This window comes from Gopherus evgoodei, chromosome 5 (genome assembly GCF_007399415.2).
Source record: "Gopherus evgoodei ecotype Sinaloan lineage chromosome 5, rGopEvg1_v1.p, whole genome shotgun sequence".
Lineage (NCBI taxonomy): Eukaryota > Metazoa > Chordata > Testudines > Testudinidae > Gopherus > Gopherus evgoodei.
Window position 1 is genome coordinate 102,082,836 of NC_044326.1, and position 17,714 is coordinate 102,100,549.

General features: G+C 39.7%; 1 protein-coding gene across 1 annotated transcript in view; it reads right to left on the minus strand.

Annotated features, from left to right (window-relative positions):
• Positions 1-17,714, minus strand: part of SPATA5 (spermatogenesis associated 5) — a 317,949-nt gene that overhangs the window by 284,976 nt on the left and 15,259 nt on the right. The window contains 3 exon segments of the mRNA XM_030564244.1: positions 11,768-12,023; positions 16,050-16,173; positions 17,327-17,383. Of these exon segments, the coding sequence (XP_030420104.1) occupies positions 11,768-12,023; positions 16,050-16,173; positions 17,327-17,383 (437 nt within the window).

Sequence of the window (17,714 nt, forward strand, 5' to 3'; positions counted from 1 at the left end):
CTGTCAGCTATCACATCCAGGAAAACCTGGGCTCTACTATTATTAGTAGCACATGTCCTCCAGTCTATACCATTGAGTGACAGACAGATTCATTTACTCCAATACTGCATAGAGACTCGGTGAATCAGGTTGCAACTGAACTGATGCAAGCTGTGATGTATTGCACCCACATTCATTACATTATGGCGGGGGGGGGGGGTGTGACAATTAGGCTTACCAATTTATCCTTATTGTGATCACAACTGTAAAAAAATAAAAGTGTACGTTGATAAGATGTCACAATAACCTCTAACAATGAATGTTGATGGGAAAAGGTAAGAAAGGGAGACAAAGACTGAACTAGTCCAAATAAAAAGGCTTCCTGCTATAACTCAAGGACTGTGTTAACATCATGCCTAGTAAACCAGAAATCAGTGAACCAAAATTGGTGGGTGGGAAACCAGGAATAGGTGGGAAAAATAATGAGGGGATGGGCTATTCTGCCCACCACTCTTTTTGTGGGTTCTTAAAGAGAATAATTGGCTACTGGAGTAAACTTCACCACCATGGCTGCCACTCACACTGTCTCCTGGGAACCCAGGCCATCGCAATCCCGATCCTCAAATATGTCCAGAGCAGATCAGGCCAGGAAAAGGGAGTCAGATGACATCCCCACCACTATCAGCTCTAGCTGAAACCCAGTCATCACTTGGGAGGAAACAGGATCAGACTTTAAGAACAACAGCTCCAGCCAATCTCAACTAACTTTTCTTTTCCCCAAAAGGTCAGTTATTACCATCTTTAATACCATCTAAGAGACTGCCAAACAAGGGGCATTTTCCTTCTGAAAACCTCTCTCCAGCTAAAGGGAAAGGGAACAAGGGATGTTATCAGAATGAAAGCTTCACTTAATACTTTACATTTCAAATGGTTTCACTCTCTCTCTCTCTTTTTATCTTTGGATAAAAGGATTTTTAATGGTGTGTTTGCACTGCAAGCTGAGGCCTCTGTAAATCAAACCCATATCTTGTTTAACACTGGACACTGACTGGGTTACATTAACACCTTTAGCCCATCTAGTCCATCCAAATTAATACAAGAGGGGATGCACATTGCACTATGTCCAAAAACAGTGTGTGGGGATTACAGCATTTTTCCCCAACAATGCTCAGCACACCTCCCTGGAGCTATCTAGGAGCAGAGGCATAATATTTATAATACATAATGACTACTTGTTCACAGTTATGTTTCTAAGGACTCTGGGAATAATTCTGTTCTGGATAAGAAGCTTAATATGCCGTGAGGGGCAGGGATCATGTCAGGGCACAGCCACCATAGTCCCCCAAGCCAGTGCAGGTTAATTAGGGCCTGAAGCACATTGTGAAGAGTACTGTCGCTGTAGCACAGGCATTGCATGATTCCTTCACTAAGGAACATGCTTTTCAAAAGAGTAACTCAAAATTTCAACTACTGCATTACTATTTAAAAAAAGTGAACAAACAGAAAAGAACAGAGAAGTATATAGAGAATTTAGCATTACGTTAAGTTACGTATTTATAGTCTTCCTTTTGTATATAGGGTCTGATCCCAAATCCACTTAAGTCAATTGAAAGACTCCCATTGACTTCAATGAGCTTTGGATCAGGCTGACAGTTTCCATATCTACTTATGCTCTTTGAACACTGAGGGACCATGTAGCATATCTTATGGCTAATGCAAGGAAACCCTGAGATGAAACTCCCAGGTTCTTTTCTCTGGCTCTGCCAATGTGTAAACGAGGCAAGTTACAAATTCCATGACTTATTTTCCCTGTACATAAAATGATAATGTTTGCCTGCCTCAAAGGGGCACTGTGATGCTTAATTAAAGTTTGTAGAGGAGTCTGTCATACTGGGAAGAAAATATAAACTATAATTTTGTGCATATACATTTTATTTTTTGCTCATATAAATACAAGTAGGCAAGAATGAGAAATTGATCAAGACAGAGACATGCATAGGATTTAAATAAATTACTCCAGCATTCAACCCACAACAATACGCAACACAGAAGTTTACAATCCCAATGTGCAACTACTTGAAAATTAGTTTTGGATACAAACGTTTAAAGTTAAATGATTATCAGAGAAGTTTTACAAAAATGGTCAGTTCCAATGCCCTGGCTAGAATAAGCACTATACCATCCACAGAACAGAAATCATAGAGTAGAGTATCGCACAAAACTAGAACCGGACACAGACATTTAAAAAAAAAAAAAAACCTACAAAAATATACACTAATACATTTCGGCTTTTATACCCTCTCCACTCTAAACAACAAGTATACCAATAAAAACTCCATTCACTGTCTTAAAGAGTACAGATTTTGTCTAAAGCAGAGTATCTGTTATCCAGAAATCTGCCACCACGTACAGTGGGCCAGGTTTTGATACTGTTAGCCATGTTGGCTGCCATCTTATTCCATGAATGGTCCTACTAAAGTCAGTGGAGCCACTTTATCACAGAAGAGCCTTACTTTACCTGTTGTGCTAGGTTCGGCACATACACAGAACAAAAAAGAAGGTCCCTGAGTCAAGACCTTACAATCTACTTAAGGTAGTCTTCATCAGGCGTAAAGGTGTCAGGATCTGGCCCATAACAAAGAAAATGTGTGAGAGGGGGTGGTTAAATAGGAAATCTTGGAAAAACTACTAAAAAGAGTTTCAGCTAGTTAGTAATTCTGCCTGTTTCTCTGTTCCACAAGATGTTAATTTAAAATAAGAAACAGAAAAACAGAACACAAGTGATTCCACAGACAAATGTAAGGTCAACACATTCCATCCAGTCTTAAACATGCTCCCTCTAGCCACACTTTAACATCCAGACGTAACCATTTCTGCATAGAAGCAATCACTCCGAATTAGCATTCTTAAAAACCACCCAAAAACATATGTTACAGCCTGAGCCAACAAAAAGTAATTCTGCTTTGTGTGTATGCGTGCAAAGCAAGCAAGCATTTGTACATAACCTGTTAGGAGGGCAAATGATATTTGCTTCACTTTAGAAAAAAGATTTGGCACTAGTGATTTCATTTGGAAATTACATGACAATACAGTGACTTAAAACACTCATGAGCCCTGAAAGATTTACTAGATACCATTACCCAGTAAATAAATGAATGTATAAAGTATTATGTAAGCAAAAGTCATCCTCTTTTCAATAACAGTACTATCTATGCTGCAGAAATGTGCATTCAAATAAAGGGGTTGGAAGTGGGGTGGAGAGGAAGGGGAAGGAGAGTAAAAGAGATGAGAGAATTTTTGGACCTAAGTCATTACAATCCAATAATAAATTTGTAGTTGTACCTCTACATCATATTTGGATTTCATCACTTAAAGTTTCAGAATTCTATGTTCTGTCATTTCTGAATAAATTTGTCTTCCACTGTTTCATACAGATTCAGTTGTTTTTGATGACCTGACTCCATATAACCCCAGAAAAAGGTATGTGACCGTGTAAAGATAAATAGGTTTGTAACATTTCCATCTCCTCACATAACCATCTCTGTATGTGAATGTGGCTATGCTACTCAGTAACTTATTTGCAGTTGCCCAACGTTTATCTGCTGCTGTGTTAAAACAAAATCATCAAGCAGAAATAATATGCTCTCTCCATTTTTATAAGTGATCAAACCAGCCAGTGTGGCAACGGCGATGTCTCTCTAAAATCCAACTCTGCAACCTATTTAAAAAAAAAACAACACTCCATCACCCTGACCATTTACTCACATTAACAAAATTAAGCTTCAAGTGCACTCAACTCATATACATATTGCATTTATTTAACAATGTAAACCAGGAAAAATATTTGTAATAATTTTAACATTTATACTAGCGATGAGCCCAAAACACAATACCAGGCCCAAACACCATCAGTGAAGTTCAGATTTGCATCTGAATTTCATGGCTCAGGCCATCTCTCATTCACATCATTATTTGGACTGTAGAATATTTATTAGAGGTGACAAAGAAGAGCAAAGAAGAAAAAAAAATTCAGCTCAGCTTTCAGATCTCATACTGAATTGCCAGGCTAACAACTGAGGGAGAGGGGAGCATATTCTTACTTGGACATTTGAGCACACTTGATCTGGATTCTCTGAGAGAAAATAAAGGCGGAATCACACGATGCCATTTTTAACATAACTTCTCCAAGCAGAGCACCAGATGGAACTAATGTGCCCCAAAAGGGATTCCAATCCAGTCTGACACCACCTCTAAAATGGTTGGTGCAACACCTACCTGCAAGATTGCAGAGCTAAAATGGAAGCAAAGGAGTAGCTCCTCAGACTCAAGCTACTCAAGAGTAGGTCTAATCAATATGGTGCTGAAAACAGAATTGGTAGCCAATCATTCATCTGCATTAGGGCACCAGGAGTGGCTGACACCAACAGAGTTGAACTTGCGTCGGCAACAGCAGGAAATTTAAAAAAAAATTGTAATAATAATAATACTCCCTACAATAAATAGGGCTTATGTGTGAAGAAGGCTTGGTTCAAGGGGGATGTTCACTGGGAAGCCTCATGGAGGGTATGGTGGTGGTACTGTAGCATGACAAATCTGGGGATAGTCTCTGTAGTGCATATAGGGAGGCTCACCCAGGCTGCTGTCAATTTCATCAGCTCAGCGAGCCAGCAGCTCCTTCAGATAGCCAACCTGATCAAGTTACAAAAGCCAAGACAAAACAAAAGATCCTGTAAACAGGGACATTCTTTGGTTTCAGGGGCACAGGATCTTCCTATTTATTTATAAAAACTGAAATTGTATTGTTCATTCACCCTAATGTAGAGGGGAATGAGCATGGCAGACAATAGTCAGGTTTTTTGGAGGGGATGAAGGAAGGGTAGACGGGACATAAGTCAGAGTTTGGGCTAGGGAACAGCTAAAAGTTTCATGGGCCTGGCAAAATGCTAAAGACAGACTCCTCAAATAATGCAACTTGCATGCTCATTTCATGATCGTAAATTAAATACTAGAGATTCTGCATTATAAGTGAATTGTTCACGGAAGTTTAAAGAATAAATGAGAGGACTGGGCACCATGGGTCCTAGTCTAAACGAAATTATTCTGAAAATTATGTTTTATTTAAAAGAGGAAAGGCTGCCTCCGCCTATGGTGTAAACTCAAATGGCTTCAGTAGAGCTATCTGAGTTAGATCACTGAGAATCTGACCCGATTTCTTATTTCTACAACATTTCTGAAAATAGCAGTCAAGCTCAACCAAAGTGAACCAATACTACTCCCCCAACTTCACAAAGCAAAGTGACACTTGTCTGTGCTGTGCAGTTACATTAAAGAAACTGTCAAATTTATAAATCTCTCAGATGTAAAACAAAATTAGTGCTTCTACCTCAGAAAAGGCTCAGAGTTACAGAAGAAGTTATTGCAACCAATTAGATGTTATTGCAAGAAGCCCACTGTTTAAACAAGGGCATTTGTTCTTCCTTTCCTGATGATGCTATCTTATCAAGGTCCACGTGTTTTATATCAGCACACTGAAATTATGTGTAATGAACGAGGATGTTCAAGATAAATTTTAAAAATTACAAAGCAAATACTTCCTTTCACTGTAAACAATGTGACTAAATCCACTTCTTGAAGAAATCAAGTTATATTTATATTCACCCTGTTGAAATGCTACAGGCAACCATAGAAGGATAAGTTTATAATAAATTGCTATATTTGGAAACTTTTGTTGCTAAGCATCTTCTAACATTCAGCACAGTTTATATCATTCATGTCCCTGCTACATAATTAACATTTCATATGTTTTCCAAAAAAGTGCAGTGCTTATCTTTGTTGTTAATTTAAAACCATTATAATTTTTTTAAAGTATTAATAAAAGGCTGTGTGGCCAATTAATTAGAGTGGCAGCATGATCCCAGGGGAATACAAACAGACATTATATGCAAGGATATGTCACAGCCTATCTTCTAAACAGCATGTCTCTTTGAGATAAAACACTTCAGAACACAGCTGTTCATGCTAAAAAGGTAGTCTACTAAGCAATTTAGAAGACAAGAAACCTCCTCTAGCCCCAAAACCATGGCTTTGTTAACTGGTTCAGAATTAGGCCCAGATCCTGCAAAGAGCTCTGCGCAGATAGACCCCTGAGACAATATAGAGCTCCACACTGAAGTCCATGGGGACCTGCCACTTGAAGCTCCTTGCAAGCCTGAGGCCATAGGGCCTGATTCAATAACAACAAAAAAAAATGCAAGTCTTTCCAATATTAACTGTTTACTATACGTGAATCAGCCATTACAGGAGGGTGCAATGCATACTTTGTCCATGGCTTACACAGCTAATTGCTAGACAGTATAGCCATGGTTTTCAATTTGTGGACCCCTAAAGTTTGCTTTTTTCCATTTGCAGACCCCTAACAAATTTTGAATGGAGATGTAGACCCCTTTAGAAATATAGGCATAGTGGGGGCTCACAGACCAGAGGTTGAAAACCACTGCCACACAGAGGAACAGTAAACCAGGAATCCTGGTTTCTCTTTCTGGCTCTTAACAGGTCTGGTGTGTGTGGGAGGGGGGTGGGGGAAAGTGTCTAGTGATTACAGATAACACAACCAAGCACATAGATCACATATTTATTATGAAAGGCCATGTGCCTGACCTAAGTGAATGAGACTTGCCATGTTACAGACCCCATTATAGTACCAGCTCTACCAAAAAGTGACTTTGTGCAACCTCTCAGGATATCTACACTGTGCTGCAGCGCAGACTGCAGTGGGGTGTGAACTGAAGAGCGTGCCAAAATGTTGCACTATAACTTCCCCATGGGGACACTGCTGGCACGAACTAAAAAGTACCTAGTGCACATTAACAGTCCTGTTTGAAAGAAGACTGTGTTAATGCAAACTAGGTACCTTTTAGTTTTGCCATCAGCATCCAAATGGGCCAGCTAGAGAGCAAAATTTTGGTGCACTCTGCGATTCAAATCCCCATAGTCCGCACAGCAGGACAGTGTAGACAAGTCCTTAGTTACCTTATCTGTAAAATGGATTAATAATACTTGCCTGCCTCCTAACATGCGCCATGCTCAACAATCAGGGCTAAGAAGTGCAGAGATACTCAATGACAGTTTAGTAGTGTTGCCAGCTTACACGATTTTATTATGAACCTCATGATATTTGCAGGGCCGGTGCAACCAATAGGCGAACTAGGCGGTCGTCTAGGGCACCTAGTGGTTGAGGGCGCCTAAAAGCCCACTCAGGCAAGGAGGTGGAGTGGAGGTGAGCTGGGGCGGGGGGAGGGCCGCCCGCAGTAATGGAGGGGGGCGCACAGGGGAACCGCTCCCCATCCCAGATCACCTCCACTCTACCTCCTCCGCTGAGCACACAGCCACCACTCTAAGTCTCTTCCAATCGGGGCCGCAAGCCTGGGAGGGGAGGAGAATTAGAGTGGAGCCAGCCTGCTCAGCGGAGGAGGTGGAGCCGAGGTGAGCTGAGGCGGGTTCCCCGGGCGGGATTAGCTGCCGCCGGAGCGAGGGGGGGAAGGGGAGAGGGGCGGCAGCTGCTGTAGTGGGGGGGCTCCCCGGGCAGGGGGCTGGGTTAGCAGCCATGGTGTGTGTGTGGGGGGGGGGGGGTTAGCTGGGTGGGGAGGTGGCGCAAGGTGAAAAATTTCACCTAGGGCGTGAAACTTCCTTGCACCAGCCCTGGATATTTGGTGTTTTTTCCATAACATGGAGCAAGGATGAATACAAGTCAATTTTTGTGAAAAACAACAAAAACAGATTTTTTTTTAAATTTTGTTAATAAGAGTTTTTCCTTTTTAAAAATCAAACCTGTTCTAAAAAAAAATCTGACTTGAATCCAAAATATGTTAAGGCCTAAACTTATCATCATCATCAAGCATTTAAATAAAAATAAATATGTTGAATCCATTAGCCATTACCAAAAACTGAGTTAAAGGCTGCTTTTAGAAAGAATCAGAAGAGAAATATCTAACTTTTGAGGTTACACTTTATAAGTATGGGCACAACAGGTCATGTACTGTGTATTAAGGGTTTGTTTTGTTTAATACAAATAAATGTTATATGTTGTGTGTATTTAATTAAATTCTAGTCACCATCCTAATACAGATTGACACAAATCATGAGCAAAAAGTTAATTATCTATTAATAAGCTACATATCATTCACTATATCCTAACATATTAAAACATTTACAATTAATAAGAATCTGAAAATATTAAAATCACTTAAATACCTGTAGTTACAGTGTACCCTCCACAACAGCAAAAAGATGTATGAAATTTCATGTAAAGGCTCTATTTAGCTATAAATCAACATGTTTTTGTGGTTCTCTCAACCAGTGAGAATGCTCCTTTCTTTAGAAAATACCGTATGTACTCGATCACAAGCTGCTTCGTTTATAAGCCAACCTCGACCAAAGATGGATAAGTAAAAATTGAAAAATTTTATAACTCATTCATAAGCCAACCCTATAATTCAGGGGTCAGCAAACTTGGCTCTGGGGCCATCAGGATAAGCCACCGGTGGGCCAAGATGCTTTGTTTACCTCGAGCATCTGCAGAGACAGAGGTAAACCTAAGTAAACAAAGTGTCCTGGCATGCCAGCTGCTTACCCTGACGGGCTGAGACAGCAACTGGTGGGGAAATGTTTTTTGGGGGGTGGGGAGAAGCTGGGAGCAGGGGAGTAACCCCTGTGACCACCCTCCACAAGACACTACTCCTAGCCCAGGACCCTCACACTCTCCCCATCCCATCCCCTCCCACCTTATCTGGGGAGGATGTCTCTGGCCTCGCTGGAACTGCTCCAGCAGGCTGGGAAGCACAGCCAGTGCGGCCACAGCACGGTCCAGCGGGCTGGGCTGGGCAGCACGGCTGCAGCATGGTCCGGCACCCGGGCAGCATGGCCACAGCCTGCACTGGGGGACAGGGCCAGAGCTGCAGCTGCTTCGGAGGCTAGGGGGAGAGCAGCATGGCCAGAAGCAGACACACTTTGGCCCCACCTCTTCCCTTCTGGCTTTGCTGGCTGTGCTTCCTCTTCTTGCTCCCTCTGTTGGGGGAGGGGCTGTGTCCCACCTCTCCCTTTCTATACCCGTTCATAAGCCAACCCCCTTTCCTAGTGCTTCCCTTTTTTACTAAAAAAATTCAGCTTATGAACGAGTATATACGATAATTGAAATACACCTGGAAAAGTTTATTTAAATAATTGATTTTAGTTAAATCTTTCACCTTGGAGGTTTGAATCATGATATAAATCACCTTGATTTAAAATCAATCCACCCTGGAGATTAATGATAATCTCAGGCTTCATTTTTAAAAACAAAAAGTACATTTCTAGGCTTCTTGGATGCAAAGTTTGAAAATGTGTCCCCCATGTATCTGAAAGGGTCAAAAATCAGAAGGGCAAACAAAAAGAACCCAAAATGTATTATGTTTAAATATCTCATAATTCAAGTGAATTAAAGTCAACTGAACTAAGGTCACTTTGATTCTAAATGATAGTGTCCACACAAGAGTTGAATGAATTTTAACTAATCCACTTTTCATTCATAGTATTAGTTAATTTGGATTAATTTTCCTGAGTGTCCCCATGTAAACACACTATTAGAAAAACCTGGCATATAATGAAATGTCATAGGCAATCTTAACTTTATGTGCAGTTGCCATACAGCAAGGGGTTACCATATCATAAACAGATTACCTTCTGCTCATAAAAATAGCATACATATAAAATTATGTAGGTTTTCAGTACAATTGTTAAGAATGAAGAGTTCTCAAGAAGCAGCTTAAACTTGTTATGAGCACATAACTATATTTAGATGTAAGATTGTTGGGTCAGGAACTGTCTTTCCATCGTAAATGCATGTGTAGCGCGCCCAGAACACTGGGACCATGATTCTCAACTTGCACCTCTTGGTAATATCTCAATACAAATAATAAATACTACTACTATATACTATAAATTGAATTTATATTTTTTGTGGTCAAAATTAAGGTGGTCATGTGAATTCCCATTTTTTATTTGTACTCATATGCAAGTGTATTGTATGAAAGTAGCAGGCATTTCTAAAATTGTGAAAGAACCTTAACAGAGGATTCTCCGATTTGTAATTGCTTGGATTATTTAGGAAGGCATTAAGCAATCTTAACTACATGTTTATGCAGCTTTTTGTGCTGTAATATACACAAAATATTGAGTTCAATTTTGAGCACCACATTACTAAAAAGGTTTTTGACAAATTGGAGGGGGTTCAGAGAACAAACAACAAACCTTATCTGGAGGCTGGAAAGACTTATTTATGAGAAAAGATTAAAAGACCTAAATATTTATAGTTTGGTTAAGTAATGAATGAGGTGATGGGGGGATATGATAACAGCCTACAAATATCTGAAGTGTGTAAACACCAAGGAAGGAGAGTTAATGGGTCATACAGGGACATAACAAGAAATAATGGGATAACACTAATCTATAAAGACGTAGGTGGAATATCAGGACACACTCCTGGACAGTGAGATGTATCATGCTGTGAAATAGTCTCCTAAGAGAAGTGGTTCAAGCCCATTGCTTGGGCCTTCAGAATAAAACAAAAGAAAATATTAGAAAAATGTACCAGAAGAAGTCTTCACGGGTAACAGGGTAGGCTATATACTACGTAGGCAAATCATTTCCATCTCTCATTTTTATGCATCTAAGATGAATATGCCATATATTTTTACAAGCTGCAGAAAGATACTTAATGCCTTTTCTTTGCAAAGTACACATTCAAAAATGATAAAATTCAGACACTGTTGTTATTAAATAAAATTATATATATATATATATATATATATATATATAAATTCCTTTTCTACAAGTGTCTAAGCTAAAAAGTCTTTTTTTTATTTTTAAATTCTTTGAGGAGGAAAAATAAAACTAGCCAGCACACAGCTTCAAGGGCAGAACTGCATCTTCCTCCAGCAGAGGTCACTCCAGGATAACAATTTACGAATATCCTTATAACAAAGATTCAATGTTTATTTTTTACAAAAAAAATATAGGTAAATTGTTTCTATTTGTATTACTATTGTAATACAAACTCTCTTAGTGCCTCACAATTTTGTTTACCGAGGAAAGAGCAGAGAAGCTCTTAGGAATACTTTGAAACAGTCACAATCCATTCACCAGTGGTTGGTCAATGCACTGACGAACAGCTTACAAGAGACTTTTTATATACTAAGCTAAAGATGACATGAGGATTCCCACTGTCTTTTTTTTTTTAATTATTTTTAAAAATATTTTAAGTGCTTCTTAAAGATCTGGCAGCGTGGCGGCTCTCTCTTTGTCCATAGAACAACATGGCTAGGGCAGCAGATAACCAATATTCCTCATACTGCTCCCCTCTAGTGGGGAGAGAGTATTTCAGTCTTCATGTCCACTTAGCCCTTGACCAGACAACAGAAGTGCCAATGCTGAAAAGGGGGGTGAGAACAGCCACATGAGATGATGACAACTTTTGGTCTCAAAAACAGCCTGGGCTAAAGTCAAACTGTTGGCAGGAAAGCAAGAGGCTCCAGATCCCATTATCAACCCCCTTAACTATCCCAGTTTCCCAACAGTCTCTTAACTTTCTGAAGCCCTTTGTGGATTTTGTTATAAAAGTTTTACAAAAATATGAAAACAGAGGAAAGATTTCATTGTTTTGAGTCCCTCTGTGAGATGTACTGTGTGTACCATTAGCAGTCAAGCGGATTTTTAGAGTAAGTGAATTCTCAGTGGGACTAGTAGTATACCTTACCTGCTTCTTTGCACAAGGCTGCCAAGTCTGCTCCCACATAGCCATGTGCACTATCAGCCAGCTGCACCAACTCTGTTGTAGTCAACAGATGAGGAACCTTATTAAGAAGTTTTCTGAGGATGTCGAATCTGTCCTGGGCATTGGGGACACCGATTTCTATCTCTTTATCAAATCGCCCAGGTCTGCGGAGTGCTGCATCCAGTGCATGCGGACGGTTTGTCGCGCCCAGTACCAAAAGTTGCCCTGCACTATCTTCCTAATGAGATAAACAGAAAAACAAGTTTGATTTTAAAATGATGTTAAAGACCTCACAATTTACACATACTTCAACAGTAATGATAACCTCCTTTGCATAATTCTTATGAAAAATAGATATTTGTTCAGATAGCAAACTAGAGCCTTCTTCTAACCCCAAGAGAGTAAGTAATAATAATACACACATAGCACTTTACAACTCATAAGATGAGGACTCTTCATGTGCTGGAACTTTTGGGACAGGGATTGAGCCCATGGCATCAAGCTGGGGAGGATAACATTGTGCCCATTGGAGCTGAGCAAAGTAATTTCAGTTCCACAGGAAATTACTATATTTCAACATTTGTTTTTGTCCACAATTGGGAGAAACAGTTGAAATATCTTAATTTTTCATAGGATGCAGAGTTCTGAACATTTTCAATTCAGAAATGAATAAACGCTTTATTTCAGTTTGCTCTACTAACATGAAACTTTTTTTTGAGTCAGCTCAACATTAAACTGCATTTTCCTATTGTAGCACATTGCCTCATGGGAGCTGTAGTTCAGGGGCCTGATGCCACCATGGCCTCCAGACTACATCTTCCGGTGATGCACCTCCATACATGTGACTACCATGAGGCACATGCTGCTGAGTCCCAGGAAAGATAGTGCTGCATGTTGGGAAATATAATCATATCAGGGAACACAGCCCAAAGAAGAACATGGGAATATGAACTATATAAACCCCCAATTCACTATAATAGGGAAATGAAGTTTAATATTGAGCTGACCCCAAAAAATTGTTTCAGGTCAGTTCAACAAACCAAAATATTTTGATTCAGATCAAAATGACCCAAGGGGGAAAAGAAAAATTATATGTATAAATTGGGGGAGGGGATTCCCACAAAAATTTCAAATTTTGCAGAAAACTGAATTTTCCCTTGGAAAATCATTGCAACAGAAAAATCCTGACCAGCGGTAGTTCCCATTAAACAGACATCACAAAATGGACTACAATGGGTTCCAGTAATCCTCTAGATTGTTACCTCTGAGATGAGATATGGATGACATCTATAACCTTTATCTCCTCCTTTGACTACACCTACTACAGCTCCCAGATGGATTAATCTCCTTAATGAAGGGGGAAGGAACTCTTTTCTAATCCCCAGAAGTCAAAATTCTACAAAATCTTGGATGCTTCTCTCGGTCAGGTTTAATTTTCTGGCTCAACTGAGCCAGGTGGTATGACAGTCTTTTTCACCTCAAATTACCCAAGATGGTGGCCATTATTCTGATGAATATTCTCAGGCAGACAACCAAAGAGAAGGAAGCAATACAGAAATTCAAACTGTCAAGCGCAAACAGAAGAAACCTCTAGTTACACTAGCCCATAAAGAGTATACAAATATACCTCTTTCAGGTTAGTCAATGTAAAGTAGCAAATCAAGTTTCCAAAGAGAATTTATAATTCATTAACTGATTCACTCATTAAGACCCAGAAGCACCTCACCCTCCTCAAGTATTTTTATTCGTAAATGTTTATTATGAGAACATTTTCCTCTGGAAATAAGAGAAAAACTAAAAGCACTAAAGCTAAAAGAGTTTGAAACTAAAGTATTTCAAAAAGGTAACTATTACATTAGCAATCATAATAAATAATATTTTCCTCCTTTTTTTTAAGTGACCCAAAAAAAAAAAAAAACGAAGATGACACTTTTTGGTGGGGGGGGGGGAACCAAAGTGGGTGAAAGGAGAAATGGAGCAGAAATTCATAAAGTAATCCCAGACAAAAGAGAAAGGACTCAACTCTTTACAAGGTATTCTATGCCCATTAGGCCAAGACAGACAGACAGACAGACAGACAGACAGACAGACAGACAGACAGACAGACAATCTTCCTCCAGCATGGTACTACTCCTTAGGATAACCAGAACATACTGTGATCTATTTTGGAAGAGGGATGAAAAGGCTGAAATTTGGTTTCTGATTTATAAAAGAAAAGGCTACCCTCTCCAAAAATGTGGGGCTCACTCAGTATTTAACTACATATTTCCAGACAGTGAAAATGTTCTTCCTCTTAGAAGAGGATCTGATTTAGTGGTATGTGTCAGAACATTTGTTCTAGGGCGATGACTGGAAAGGTCTTTAAATCATGATCTGAGTACCGTATATACTTGGTCATAAGCTGCTTCGTTTATAAGCCAACCCCCACCCCCAAGATGGATAAGTAAAAATGGAAACATTTTATGATCCGTTCATAAGCCGACCTTATAATTCAGGGGTCGGCAAACTCTGGCTCCCAGACCATCAGGATAAGCCATTGGTGGGCCGAGATTATTTGTTTACCTCAGGCGTCCACAGGCATGGAGGTAAACCTAAGTAAACAAAGTGTTTCAGCACGCCAGGACAGTAACTGGTGGGGAATTTTTTTTTTGCGGGGCGGGGGCGGGGGGGGGGAAGCTAGGAGTCAGGGGAGTAACCCTGTGACCACCTCCCACATGATCCCACCCCTAGCCCAGGACCCCCTACACTCTCCCCATCCCCTCCCATTTTATCTGGTGAGGATGTCTCTGGCCTGGCTAGAGCTGCTCCGGCAGGCTGGGCAGCACAGCTGTAGCCTGCTCTGGCAGGCCAGACCAGGTGGTGCAGCCACAGCCTGCTCTGGGGGCCAGGGCCGAGCAGCATGACTGCACCCTGCCAGCCCCGGAGCTGCAGCTGCTTCGGAGGCTGGGCAGGGAGCAGCACGGCCAGAAGAGGACAGACTCTGGCCCCGCTTCTTCCCTTCTGGCTGTGTTGCCTCCCCTTGCTCCCTCCGTTGGGGGGAGAGGCTGTGTCCCACCTCTCCCTCTCTATACCCATTCATAAGCCAACCCCCTTCTCTAGGGCTTCCCTTTTTTACTAAAAAAAATTCAGCTTATGAACGAGTATATATGGCAATTCAGTAACTCAGCCAGATATTACAGGAGTGGGTGGGCGAGTTCTGTGGACTAGATGATCATGATGGTCCCTTCAGACCTTAAAGTCTACAAGTCTATGAAGTCAGAGGCACCACCATGCACTAGCAGGGTAGTGGACCAGAAATCGTAAAACCTATGTTTTAGCCACACTCACATTATCCTGCTGAGCAGCCTTACTCAATTCTCTCCACCTTTCTTTCTTTAGTTTTCCCATCTGAAACGTGGTGCTATAGATGAAGAGCTCTATATAAGAGGTGAGACAGAGATTTGGAAGTGTGTTCAGAATTTCCTCAAAAAGACTCTATCCTTAGAAATAAGATCCATCGGTCTTTGCCAATAGGAAATATCCCCTCGCTATAACCTTATATAGAGCGCTATTTGAGCTGCCAAAACTTTATGCAGGAGATTAAGGGAAACTTGAAGTTAACATCTACAAGATTTTTATACACACTGCTTCTAACTCTGTGCAAAAAAAACACACACCTCACACTCCTATCATCCTTTGAAAGATCACTGAAGTCAACAAGGCCCTAAAAATTTAGTATGGGAACTGAAAGGGTATCTTAATGTGGATTTTGGATCCCTCAGTAATCCAGGCCAGACGGAAAAAACAAAAAAAACCCCTACCAACAGTATTTTCATTTAATTTCCAAATAATCTGCTATCTGTTCTGATCTGACAAAAAGATGCCTCTGAAGTCTTACATTTCATCGCCAAAAATCAGAAAAGTGGGAGATGGGGAAGGACAAAGAGCAAACGGAAGAAGCTATACGTTTTTCTTTTGCAGTTCAAAAACGTCTCTGAATGTCAAAATACACACACGTATTATATTTGAGGTTTAATTTCTGTGAAGTGTCACAACAATATGGTGCTATACTCTTAAAATAAATGTAATTTACTGAAGGAAATCTATAATTAGTAAGGGATACACATCTTCTCTTTCTTTTCCCTTAAATTCAATAAGGATATTAGATTGCTGTCTAAAAGTTTCTTCTGATTCATTTTATGCTGGCCTGACTGCTATAAAACCTAACGTAAATTATTCAGTTCTTCCCCTTAATACACTAATTGTATCAATATACTTTACTTACTGAGCCAATGCCATCCATCAACGTTAGTAATGAAGCTACAATTCTTTTTTCTACTTCATTCTGAGCCCCTTCTCTCTTCGGACAGAGTGCATCCAGCTCATCAATAAATATAATTGACGGACGACTGAAAGAAAAATAAATAAAAGCAACTTATCTGCCAATTGTACATAGTAGCATTTAAAACATTTAGGCTTCAATTTTCAAAACTAATGGATATGGACACTCAATTACCATTAAAATTAATGGGCATCCAAACCTCCTAGGTGACTGAAACTTTCAAGCCTGAAATATGTTTCTGCTCCAATATACAACTCTGTAAAATGTTATTGTTCTCAGATTCTATACTGATCTTATTTCTGCTTATAAGTAAAAAGATGGCTTTTCTAGTTGCTGTCTCTGCAGATTTAAACTGGGACCTAAAAGTCAAGCTAGGTTCTCCCTTGCTCCTGTCCTCAGTTGAATTTGGCCCTCCAAATGAATTTACTTTACAATTCTATTGGTTAAACTTGAGTGAAAATATGTTAGTACTGAACCTGGCCCTATAGGTACAGTCACACATGGTTCAGATAGCCATTAAAAACACTTAAGTACATACTACTTGCCCACAGTAATCACAACTTTCATGACCACACCAACAGGTTTTTCAAAAAACACAATATTAAAATTCTGTAAGATTTTAACAAGATTTTTGTTTTTCTGCTCAATGAGGTCAGTGACAAGTTTCTACCATTTGTTTCTATGACGAAATATGGGAAAAACAGAAGATGGGCTTCTCTGATTTAAACTAAATGAGTCTCTCTTTTGGCTAAAGTGGCAGAACATTTCCACTGGAAATCAGAAATCAGCCCAAATTAAATCTTTGCATTTAAACATCCTTGGAACTAAAGTAAACAAACTTCGGATCTGGATCCAATCTATCCGGCTTGGGTTCCTTTCTACTGCAAACGAGAATTCTGAGTTCTAACGCCAACCAGGAGGAGAATGTAATGTTTTATTTAGGACACATGCTAATTGGTTTAGAGTAATATACAAATGACATTGCATTTCTAATAAGTGACCAAAACCATTAAATTTGTAGATTTAGAACATCATTACTCTCCTTTGCACCAAGATGTAATAAATAAAACTTATCTACATTAAAAAACCTTTGCAGGAAAAATATTACAATTCAGAGAACTTCATAAGCTTTTTTTTTTTTTTTTTTTAAACACAATAATATCAAAATTACTATCACACATGAACATGTATGTAATCAGAACAATCTAAAATGAATGTACCGTTGAGAGGCTTCAGCAAATATCTGTCGTAATCTTGATTCAGTCTCACCATAAAACCTGAAACAAACACAATATTTTAGTAACAAAACTTTTAGTTTTCCAAGCTGGGGCAGGACTCTATTCCTTGAGTTTCTACAAGACGGTCTTCAAACCTTCAAAGCATCCCAGAGAATGTGTGCCTTGTCACAAAGGTTATTTTAAATTTGCATTTCCACTAGGATAAGAGACTAAGGCAAAATTTATACTATTTTTTAAAATGTGACCCATCTGTAGCCAACAAAAATTAGGAGGAACAGTTTCTCCCCATTAGGTCATAGAGATTCTAGTTTTTCCACAACTAAACCAATGCTGCCTAGTTAAATTCTCATCTATAGCCTCATCCTTTATT